This window comes from Arvicola amphibius, chromosome 9 (assembly GCF_903992535.2).
Source record: "Arvicola amphibius chromosome 9, mArvAmp1.2, whole genome shotgun sequence".
NCBI classification, from domain to species: Eukaryota; Metazoa; Chordata; class Mammalia; order Rodentia; family Cricetidae; genus Arvicola; species Arvicola amphibius.
Window position 1 is genome coordinate 15,567,647 of NC_052055.2, and position 12,674 is coordinate 15,580,320.

The 12,674-nt window shown below is 41.1% G+C and overlaps 1 protein-coding gene across 2 annotated transcripts in view; it reads right to left on the minus strand.

Annotated features, from left to right (window-relative positions):
• Samd12 (sterile alpha motif domain containing 12) overlaps positions 1–12,674 on the minus strand; it is a 389,239-nt gene that overhangs the window by 86,880 nt on the left and 289,685 nt on the right. The window contains exon 5 of one of the 2 annotated variants that reach the window (XM_038344116.1): positions 7,068–7,180. The exons of the other annotated variant lie outside the window; for it this stretch is intronic. Coding sequence (XP_038200044.1) covers positions 7,140–7,180 — 41 coding nt within the window. The 3' untranslated portion in view covers positions 7,068–7,139. Of the gene's footprint in view, positions 1–7,067; positions 7,181–12,674 lie in introns of those variants that run through there. 2 annotated transcript variants of the gene reach the window in all.

Consider the following 12,674-nt stretch of genomic DNA (forward strand, 5'->3'; position numbering starts at 1 on the left):
ATACTCTCCTCACAATCCTCCTAATTCCAGTGGCCACAAGGCTGTGTTTCTAACACAGCACTAGAAATCTAGCTAAGACAATTGCTGAAACTCACTTAAGTTATATCTGAATTTGGATTCAGAGCTAGTTAGTAGTTCTAACAAATTATCTACGGCCATTTCTCTTTGACTGGCATAGTCCTGAGTCCCAGGAATTATGTTATTCTCAATGTGAGAGTGTCCACAGAGAACTCATTTTTGGCCTCTCATCTTACAGATAAGGAAACAAGACCAGAAATATTAAATAGTGAGTGATTAAGAGGAACATAATGGAGATCTCATGAAACTGTACAATTCAGCGCTCTTTCAAATTATAGCATTGTACTTGCTTGGTGTGGGAGGAGTCTCCTTTCCTTCAAGGGCTCTTATGTGCAATGGCAACAGGATCCTAGAGGGGAGCAGAATCTACAAGACAGGCACTGGTTCTGCACCGCTCATTACTGACCAGCATCTCTCAGCCCAGCACATACTTTGTAGCAGACACAAAGTGATGAATATTTCCTTTCTAATAGATAGAGATGAGATTTTTTTTAGAAGTAGGTCTGGTGACATTTGTCATAAAGGGATTGTGTAGGCCAGACACAGAATATAATGTATCATTCATGATCCAACTGTCTCTCTAAATGACATGGGGCATGGAGAAAAAGCTCAGAAACCTGCTTAGGAATGGGACTGGGGAGGAGTCCTGACCTCACCCTTATGCAGACAGGAGAGTGCTGCGTAGCTCTAGTCTTAGTAGCCTTAATAAAGACCCCTTCCTCAATATGATTCTAGAGATTGTTAAAATACCTTACCTAATTTCTAAATTGATGTCTCTCTAAAATTTGTCCATTATCCATATTTTCAAATCCATTAAAAGCAGTGGTTCTCACCAGCAGCTCTTTTCAAGTTGTCCCTCCTTCCCTACCAACTAGGACAGGAGCGCCATTGATAGGACAAGTTCTGCATCCTTCAGCTGCTCTGGGCAGAAATGAGGTCAATAACCACCCAAACAGACATCACTGATGCCTGATTTAAGGTAAGTCATTTGGAGAAGAGAGTATGCGGTTGGACCAGAGTAAGATTGGATGGCAATAGTTTAATTAAGCTTGGCGGTAGTTGATCAGATTCTCTCATGGACCCTTTCTTATATCATTATTGTGACTGTTAGAGTAAGAAAGGACGGTTTGTGAATTGCCATGTCATATGCTCAAGGTCAAACATCCTGGAGGAACTTGAACCCTGTTTTAATAACTTTAAGGCCCCCTTTTTTCCTATTTTATAAGAACACAGAGTCCCAGGCAGGTAAGGATGTTTCTTTGTCTTGGCTCTCCTGTCAGAGCTGGTGTAGGCTGTCTGCTGAGCAGGCCAAAAACTGGGTTCCAGCAGCCAGCCACACACTTTCAATGGCCCAAAGAACTGCTGACCCAAAGAAAGGAAAACATCTGTGTAAATTCTGCCTTTTGGTTCTGTAATTTATTTCTCTTGCTTTTCAAACAGACAACATTTTGTTCTCAGTTGAAAGAAACAGCATAGTTTAAAATCCCAGTTAACCCCAGCAGTAAGCGCTGTAACTGTGGTGGAGTACCGATTCCTCACGAAATGAGAGAGACCTCACATGTTACTAGAACTTGCTGGAACAGGACACGGTATAAGATTCTGACACTCAAATTGATACCGTCCAGTTTTTCAGAAGGAACACAGGAAGAAGTGCTTGTTTTAAGGTTAGTGTAACTATTTTACCCTGCACATTTTCTTCATTTGCCTACAATTTTCCTTGCTTTATGTTTACATTGATGTTTACAACATTTATGTGTCCACTTCTGTGTACAAAGGCATGTACAAATGACATATATGTATACTTATATTTTCTTTTGTTCCTTAAAAAGTCTCACTTAAGTCCAACTTAGGCTTCAGGTAGAATGGGCTTTGGATTAAATTCACAAATAATAAAAATTCCAGTGAGTCTAGACAAATCACAAATAAAATCTAGTTCTAAGTGTAGATGTGTGTGGAATTTCCCATTATCTTGACATTTAGCCAGGCCCGTGGAGAAAATACATAGTTTTCCTTTTGTGGCACTCGAAGAGAAATATTGTTTCTTGGCAAAAACAAGACAGCACTAACTAGCATGGTTTAGATCTGATTCTGATATGTTAATGGAACATTTTGGGGCATAAATTAATGAATAGGATTTGAGCCTCTATAATAAGGTCTGAACCACATTAGGCAGACAGGCAGTATAAGCCCAAATCAAGAGAGTCTTATTCAGTAGCCACTTACTGGCTACTTACTGAAGGGCAGACAGGAATCTAAATGGTCTACTCCTTGCTGCTAGGCTAATTCGTCACTGTATTATACCGACAAATTTTCTCTAATCAGCCACAGAAGTCTGAATTAACAGATATGATGAAGCCTATTGACCATAGCTGGATGACTCTTTGAGATGAAGATGAAGACTAGGGTAGAAAGCAAAAACTTCACTTCTGGGAAGGGGGGCTACGTTCACAGAGGAAGGTTTCATGTGTCACAGTGTACCTAGAAACTTGGGGAGCCTGAGGAAAGCAAAGCAAGTAAAGACACTGAAGAGGAAAGATTGGAGTCTGAGCTGATGAGAACGGCGCACAGGGGAGGCTGTTCTAAGCATTCGCGAAAACTCTCCTCAGCTGTCTGGGCATTCTCTTCAGGTACAGCATCTACCACAGTGTGTTCCACTTTGTAAATGCTAAGGGTGAAGAAGACAAGATGGCTTCCAGTCTACAGATGCCCACTGGCATGCTAATATATAAAGAGCTTTCCTGTCTGCATCTGTGTGACTCCGATTTACCACTTTCACACCGATTTAATGGGAAGATAAAGGCAAAGTCAAAGAACTGCTCCAATTCTCTTCTAGCAAACTCACTACGTACCTCCCAGTATTGTCTTTGGATTCCTATTGAACAACGTTGATGGCCGCTTCTTGTTCTTGGAAATGACAAAAATAAACCCTTTTTCCTTGGCATGTTTAAAAGCCATCTAAAACAATCAGGCCATGTCTTTGCTTCTTACACTCTGGGTGTTCACCCCGACGGAGACAGAACTAGTTGAAACACACTCATTACTTTCCTTCATTTTCACACTGAGCTGGACAAGAATCAGCATATCCTGTGCTGGACATTTGCACAATCAGATTGACAAGCGAGTGATTCTGGTTGCTTCCTTAGATATTCCTGTCCCCTCTAACGTTCTTCTTGGAGGAATATGAAGTAGTCCTCTTCTCGACCTAGACACAAATGGCACATCGGTGCTGACGTGAAAGGATAGTGGACAACTCATTAAGTTCTCCTCCATTTGCCAGTGGCAGCCAGTGTATTCTCAGCATTATTATGTTTTAGAAAACGGGATATAGAAGAAACTTGGAAGTGTAGCAGAAAAAAATCCCATTTGGATTCTTCACGAACCTAGACAAATGGCTAGAGTACCCTCCAGTTCTCCAGTGGGTACAGATATCTGTGTTATGTGTGGCTGTACCTTCCTACAGTCAACACTGTCTCCTCCTGGAGCTCCTAACTTGATTTCTCTGCTTTAGCCGTGTTTAATTATAGTCACAGACTTTCTCTACTCTGCTTTGTAAATGTATTTTTTTTTCTCACATGTTACAGGGGATATTCCCTAAGAGTTCCGGTGATGCTCATGTTAGAGCAATGATATAAATTTCGGCAAGACCATAGAGAGTTTGATTTATACAAAAGAAGTGAGTAAACAGAAAAAGGTAATCTACATCTCGGCAGTAATATTTATTGCATTTAATAAAATACTAATCTAAAACAATAAAGAACCAACGCTATTTTCTTGAGTTACAGTGCCATCAACAGCCTTCCTCAAAAGAACACATTGCTTACCTCACTGACATCCCTGTAGCAAAAACCCACTAACATGGATGGGCCACTCAGAAGCAACCCCCCAGCTACTCATAATGTAGTACAGTAGAAATGGACCCGGGCTTTGGGAATTATATGACCCATTTTCAACACCAGACCTGTCTAAAGTGCCCAGGACACTGTACATTGGAATGGCTCAGCACTGGCACATGGTGGGCACACATGAATTGATACTTACAATTCATGAAAAACCTGGGCCTTCTAAGAGTCCTTGCTTTATACGCACACAGAGACTCGTCACAGCTGGCTATGAATTGGGGGCTATCGGGCTGCCCAGCGCATAGCCATATATTAGGAAGCCGTATCACTTCCTTCTCTCCGAGGCACAGTTAGGGTGACATTTCTTGGCTTTGCTGAGGCCCATCCCTTTCTGAGTACAGCTTGCTTTCTTTTTCTTAGCAATTCCCCTTCCTTCCCCTGAAACTCATCCATCGTTGGTTTTTTTTTCCCCCAACATCTCAAAAAGAAGTAATAAAGCCAAGGATGACCACTCCCTGAGTCTACTGGGATGAGAACATTTTCTTCTTTTACCCCAGAGGCAATGTGTCATAAGCTGGCAGGGCACCCCACACTCATGTTGACTTTGCAACCAGGTTGCTAGGACCAGCAAGGCCTGAGCACAGATGGGACTGGGTAAAGAAAGCAGGAAGCAGGAAATCTGCAAGCTTTGTGTTTCATGATGACACCCGGTCACCAACACAATCAGGCAGCTTCTGTTCAGAATGGGGTGAGCCATTCTGAGAAGCCAGGCGAAGGACACGCAGATTAACTGCAGTGTCACACTGACTGTCTACATGGCAAATTACAATTTAGGTTATTTGAAAGGAGGGCAGGGCCATATGAGAAGACATGTGCTCAAAATACAATATATACATGCATGAAAATTTCAAACAACACACACTGTTTTTGTTTTTGTTTTTTGTTTTTTTTTTGAGACATTGAGATAGGGTTGCTCTGTGTAATAGCCCTGGCTATACTGGAACCCCCTCTGTAGACCAGGCTGGCCTCGAACTCTAGGATTAAAGGTGTGTACCACCACTGCCCTGCCAAACCGGACTCTCTGAATGTGACTGACGGTGGAGGAGGACTGAGAAACCAAGGACAACGGCGATGAGCATGAACTCTACAGCATGGACGAGCTCACTGTGAGCCTTGACAGTTTGGTTGCTCACCTTCCTGGACTTAGGGGGAGCTGGGAGGACCTTGGACTTAACATAGTGAAGGGAACCCTGATGGCTCTTTGTCTTGGAGAGGGGTGGAGTGGGGGTATGGGTGGAAGGGAGGGGAGGGAAGGGGGAGGAGATGGAAAAAAAATAAAATGTAATGTATAACTAAGAAAAAAAACCCTAAAAAATAGGCTAAAATAAAAATTTTTTCTTTAGTTTAAAAAACAGGTAGATTTCATTTTAGGAAATCTCCAGTTTCTAATTTTCAGTAAAATATCATTCATTATTCTTATTTGGCATTTTAAAAATTACATTTTTTTTAAAAATTCATGTGGTATTTAATGGAGAAAGTCACATTTATTTTATGTTCTTAAAAATAAAACAGGAATAAGTTTTTGTTTCTCTGTCATGGGAATCCATCTGAAGTCTGAGATCTCGGCACTATGGAGTCAGCAACTAGGAAGCCCCTCCCTCATTCCATTTTATCCCTGCAAATCCCACACAAACTCACAATCTAGATAACTCTACACAATTTATTAAGTCATAAAACTGAGTTGCTTAAAAATTGGATAATAATAATAATATTTGCACGGTATTCTGTGCCTGAAATAGGGAGCATGTATGCCCCCCCCCCTCTGTGTGTGTGTGTGAAATTTGGAGAGAGAGAGAGCAAGCAAAAGGGGTTCATGGGAGGAGTTATATATTCTAAAAACTAATATTAAATACTAAAATATATTATTAAAATAAATAAAAATCCAAAAAATAGTTTAAAAAAATCAGCGACCTTAGTACCTAGAACCAAGAAACTGACTCGGGAAGAACATACTTTAAACCAACAGCAAAATGAAAAATGAGAAGTCAGAGCAAAGAGCTAAGGAGAGCAAAAGGAATAGTTAATTGATGACAGCAGTTGCGGCAGCGCTGGGAGTTAGAGGAACCGTGAACTTGGTTTTCATCACGCTGCCTCCTGACTGAGATGCCTGGTGTGCACTGCCAGCGAACCCACATAACTCTCGGAGCCCTTGGCTATACAGAAAGGAGAGAGTAGGGGAAAGAGGGCATCCATGAGGTGGCTCACCAGGGGTTTTTCTTATTGTTTGATGGTTTGGTTTTCTTTGATCATAGTTTACCTTCTGCTGGTTTTTCTCTTGTCCTACAAGGAGCCTGGCAACGTGGACAGTCATGATTTAGTGGGCTAGCAGGATCTCAAAAACCTGCTGGTGCTTGTGGCCCGAACAGTCATACTTTCTTCCCACATGTAACCAAATGTTAGTCTATAATAATAGGAAAAGGACATGACAGGCTTCCCCTTTTATGACTTAATTTAATCCTGTGCTTTTGACAGTACAGAGTTTCCCACTGCAGGGAAAAATGGTCACAAGATGCCCAGAATTGTCTTGATGACCCATTTGGTGGCTACGATGGTAATTAAGTTTTTTTTCTATCATAAAAATAACAGTGGAAGGGATAATAATTGATGATGATAATAGCTAGAAACTATAGTAACAGTGTTTCAGATTAAATAATTATAGAAATTACCCATAATAGTCAAAACAATGCTGAGAGGTATTTTTACATCTATTTTACAAATGCAAAAAACGGAGGCTCAGAGACAGGAAAGTCAAAGGCCAAAGGTCACAGAGCCCAGAGTGCAGACAGAGTGAAAGCAAGGGCCAAAGGAACAATAACATATTTTTTTAAATTTTATTTATACCTCTAATTCTATATAATATGTATGCCTGCATGAGGGTATTTGCACATCGGTGCAGTTGCCCAGGAGGCTGAAAGAGAGGGGCAGATCCCTAGGGCTGGTGTTACAAGCAATTGCAAGTTACACAGTGTGGGTGCTCGGAACTGAACTTGGGTCCTCCACAAAGGCAACCCATGCGCTGAGCCATTGAGCCATCTTTGCAGCCCACAGTTATCTTTCGGATGTGCCCCACACCCAATTGCAGAAATGTCAATCACAGTCTCCAGAATGCCGATCTTCTCAAATTCTCCTTTGATTACCGTGGACTCCTACTGTCTTACTGTTTCACCTCTGGAACTGACGTTTGCACACACCGGAGACCAGGGCTGGAAGGCAATGATTTCAGAGTTCTTGAAGAGCTCCATAAACCATAATTAGTTCACGATAATTAGCAAGAAACAAATACTTTATAGAAAAAAAAGCATCTATTCACTTAAAATGATTTTTAATTTTATAATGGCTAGTATATAATTATCACAGAAACAGAGCTATTTAGTTTGAAAAAATAACTTTAAAGATGAGAGCCCATTTAGTGTTTGCTTGCTCTAGGGTTCTAATTACTTTGAAAACTACCAAAACTTTCTATACAATTACAAATAAGATTCAATAATGGCTTTGAGGGAAGGTGAGCCAATCCTTTATTTTCAGAATCACCACTGACACAGAGAAAGTAAATAATAAGTAATAAACGCCAGGTGCACTTTCACATGATGTCATTATTACTTTTCCATTTTTTTTTTTTTTTTGGTCAGAGTTTCCATGCTAGAAAAATGAAAAAAAAAAAAAAAAAAAAAAAAAAACAACATAGAGCATGTCTCACTGGTCATTTCTAAAATAAGACCAACCAAACAAGGCCAGTGGGGAACAATAAACACGTTATTGTTTTTCTGTTATATATTAGCAAATCCTGGTAGCTTCAATTTGGTTTCATTGCCTTTCCAATATGTGCGTGCATCAATTCATCTTCTTTTCTCCCCATAGTTAAGATTTATGCACTTTATTAATCACCTCATGACAGCCGTCTCAGCAATTTCATTTAACAGAGTAAACCAGTCACACACCAGCAGACTTCTGGGGATGTCACATGGCAAGCTCCGGATTCCTGGCAATTTGAAAAACTCTTGCCAATATACGATTTTCAGAGTGATCCATTGCAGAGCTATCTAATACATCACGACTGGCTTGCTCTTTTCGTAATTGATAGGCTGGAAGAGAGACACCCTCAAGATCAAGCCAATGTCCCCCGAAGCAGCCTTGACAAGTACTTCCTTTACTAGCAGCAGCTGTTCAAAATGGCAGCAGTCAGGTCTTCTGGCTTCCTCAATTGAACGGTAGGAAAGATCTATGCAGCATTAGCAACCCCTTCATTCTCTAAGGGACTTGATAAGCAACAATCACTGTCCTTGCATTCACTGAAGCCCAGATGACCTAAGCATCTGAGTTTGATGTAGGCAAACGAACCAGTCATTTGTGCTGGTTTCTTACATTAGTGGATGCTAAGTAGAATCTGGGCTGCCAACTTGAGTCCTTCACCTTTCTAATTCTTGATACACACACACACACACACACACACACACACACACACACACACACACCCTACTTTTCTTTCTGAGAAGATACACTTTTAAACAATGTAGTCTCAAATAATTTTCAACTATGCTTTATTAAGTCCCCAGAAGTACTTTTGAATTAGTTGTCTCTTTTCTTTGACATGTCAACAATAGAGAGTCGGATTCTTATTATGGCTGTAATAAGAAGGAAGTAAATATTCAAAATTACTCCTTTAAGAGAGGTGTTGCATCTTCTGAGATTTGTTGGCCTTGTTTGTTTCTATGATCTACTGGAAGGGCTTAGGGGACATTTTCTGCAACTAAAGAACTCAAATAAGCAAGACTCAACGACTTAGAAGCTTGCCAGGGACCAGCTAAGTAAAAATTATAGCCCTTATGTAACAGCATGCACATGAGACCAAAGCTAAAAACAATGACCAATTTGATTTCAAGAAAATTTAATGAAAATCCAGAGAGGAAAATTGGTCACTCTTGCATTATTTCTATGGTCTTTAAAAGGCAATCACAGTCTCCAAATTTCAGAATTGGTGACATTTAAAACTCCTCAACTGTATAAAGTAGCTGGGAATTTAATAAGGTATTAGGCTAGAATTTGCAAAGCCTGTTTCCTGCCTTTGACCTTATGTAAACTGTAGTATCTTGGTTGGAGCCATTGAAGTCATCATGTAATCGAAGGGCGAAACACACAGCGCTTACATCCAGTTGGCCTCACGAGTGTTTCCTTGAGAAACATTAACAGGAATGTTTACCTGCAACATGGCCACAGGGGTTCATCCGAATGCCACGACTATCTGCTGCACGTTTAGATTACATTTCCCAAATGAGGTGATACTACTTGCAATGAAAGGATCTGATGTTCTCTTTGGGATTCTTCCCATTTAGTGGAAATCAAGTTAATTACTATTTTTTTTAAAATGCAAAATGGAAAAAGAGTCAAGCTTAGGGGGAAAAGTCAGTTCTCAGTGAAAACTTAGGGCAGCTAGTTTAGACAGGGTTTATTAAAACAAACTTATTTTAAGATTTCTATGACTACGGAGTAAGTAGGAAAATAATTTTTTTAGTCGTTTTTGGGTTTCGATTCCTCAGTGCTGTTATTGACTAAATGTGTGGCCACACAACTCTCCTTAAGTTTTGTATCTTCCTATAGAATGAGCATTTTAACCAAACCAATCTCCCAGTTCCTTAGCTTCCTCCTGTTTCATTGGCCTAATTATTTTAATAACCAGCTTAAGTGAAATGCTAGCTTACACTTATATTTCAGGTTAATTATGTACAGTCCCTAGCACCAGGAACTCCTTCAGTCTTTCCCTCTTTGTGACAGGGTCCCACTGTGTTTGCTCTTAAGATGCTCAGAAGGAAGGTGATATCACTTTTTGTGAGCTCATTCTTTTCCCTTTGTCCCCCCCCCCCGCCCGCTTTTTTAGACCAGGAGTTCTCAGTCTTCCGAACACTGTGACTCTTTAATATAATTGCTCATATCGTGCATATGAATCTTTCATATGCAACCATAAGAATCTTTCATTGCTGCTTCGTAGCTGAAATTTTGCTACTATTATGAACCATAACGTAAATATTTGATGTGCAAAATATCTGATATGAGAATCCCCAAAGGGTCACGACCCCCAGGTTGAGAAGCACTGGATTGGGCTAATACACCACACTATCCACTCTTCCCCCTTCAATACTCTTACGATGCTGGTCTTTTGTTGTCTAGAGGAAGAGAGTTCCACCCAGGTCTATAGAAAAGACAAGTCTGGTAAACGTATGTGAAAAAAAAAATAGCAGAATTCCTGGAGTCAGCTTATAAATAGCCTCGGATACTCAGGTTCTCCCATCCTGTTTGGACCCACCATTTAGTGAATATTTTTTTTCTAAGGGAGAAAAACAGGAAGTGGAAAAAAGAATGACATGGCAAGTCACTTATTAATCACGGTCCCCAGGGAACAGAACACAGAATTCCCCTTCTGGCTTAATTATTCTTTGGTATCTTTAATGAAACCAGATCAGGAGAGTTTCCAGCTGATGTCTCAGATGTCTGGTTTCTAAGTGTCCTCTGTAAGGAAATATTTACTAACACCCTGAGGTTTCTCTATTACCATCTATAACCATATACTTCCCAGAAAAACCTCTGTCATCTTCCTAGAGTTGGAGGAAGACTAAGACGACCCAGATCTGTGCAGACTGTCATGTGATTTCTTGCTTCAAATTCTACAGGCAAACTTCTGGGGCTGATATCAGGCAGCAGCGAGAAACTGATATGTGTCTGTCAACTTTTAGGTCCTTAGCAATGGGACACATGCAAGCCCCTGCTTCACCCAGCAACAGCAGTAGCCGAGTCTCTCGGTCGTGTACTGAAAATAGATCTATAAGCAAGAAGAGAAAAGCTACAGGGTGATTCATTAGACACTGAATTCCATGGCTTTGTATAAATGACAGCATGCCAGAATCAAGGGATTTGGATAAATCTAGCAAAACATATCTTGGAATCCTTGAATCAAAAAGGGCTGTGTTCAGGTATACAGATAAGGCTCAGGGGTAAAAGGCTTGCTTAGCATGTACAAGGCCCTGGATTTGATCCTCAACACCACACACACACACACACACACACACACACACACACGCACGCATAACCATGTTCAAAGATAATGTCCCAAACTCCCAAATAAGTGCTCTCTCAATTCAACCCTGCTACTCAGCCATACCAAAGTTTTGACTTTACTCTGTAACAAACAAACGAACAACAACAACAAGCTTTGAAAATCAGTCCCAATTTCACGTATTCATGACATCAGGGAAGCTCAGCTATCTTCATCAGTAGCCCCCAGACTTCATAGGAACCACGAGCAGAACCTGGATGAAGGTTCTCAAGAACCTTATGGATGTTCCTCAAGTTGCTTCCTTACGCACCTGAGACGCAGAAATCCAGAGCAGGGCGGTATCTTGGAAAGACAAAGGGAAGCACAACGTGCTAAGGCTCTGGGTTTTTCATGGCGTCAGCTTTGGTGACTCGAGTTAACTGTGAGAAATGTATCTTGATGGCTACCTTCTTGCGGGCCAGAAAATGCCAGCGTTTCTCACACTAACCACAGCAAGGTATAGGCCTTGATCAATATTTGTGATTTATGGGTGGTGCATCAAATTGAGAACAAAAAAAGCAGTTTCAAGAACATGGTTTTCCCCAATGATTTATTCTCTGGAAAATTATAGCTTAGGATTATACCGGCTTGTAAGGTTTTCTTTTTCTTTCTCCTTTTTTCTTTTTTTTTTTAATAACTGGTGAAAACTGGAGCCAGATGTATGGTTCTTTAAGAGAACTAAAGACGTGAAGGGCCCAATATTCCCAGGATAGCTCATGGGTCTCAATGTGGGTCCCAAAGCCGATCCTTACAAACCACCCCGCTTTCCTCCACAAGCATGCTATCAGTAAATGCAGGTTCTCGAGGCTGGCTAAGAACTGACCTGGAGAGAGGGGAGGGGGCATGGAGTATTAGTGGGGAAAATGCACTCCTGGCCACATCTTCAAGCAGAGCCTGCTCTACTGTACCGTTGCCGTTCGCAACTTCGGCACGGAGGGCATTGCTCAATATCTACACCCAAATAAAGATTTAGCATAACTCACTCAGTTTAAAGAGTCCTGGCCACTGATTTGGATCAGCTTTGCTTCCCGTAGCATGGACTGTTGTCATGTCGGACCCATCTACCTGTCACATTAGTTGGGGAAGACACTTAGTCAGCAATGAGGCATGAACCGACATTTAGGGACACAGGCAGGGAGCCTGGCATGGCGTCCAGAGCAAAACCCTTCCTTCCAGACTGATAGCCAGGAATGCCATTTTCTTGTTCGTTGAGTGTAAATCTTTTTCTTTCTACCCAGAAGCCCCCGAGCCTAGCTCTACATCCTTACTTTCCCATGAGCTGAGCAAGCTGAAAAGATTGACATGGCTTTTGCAAACATGATCAACTTAGGCACGCAACGCAGTCAGCAAATGGAACGCAAAGTTAATTGCTTCACCAGTGGAAGACGAGCTTTGCTGGCGTTCTTCATGGTCAGACCCGGGTCTGCTTCATGCACTATGGAGCTCAGCAGAATTTACTCGTGGTTACATGTTAAGGGAACTTATTTCTGGAAGCAATTTTTCCTGCTGTGGCGTTAATAATTTATGAAGAGACCGATACATAAAACCACACTGTACGAGGCACCCACTAGTGGCATAAACAGAACTAAACTCATGAACAAAAGTAAAAGGAA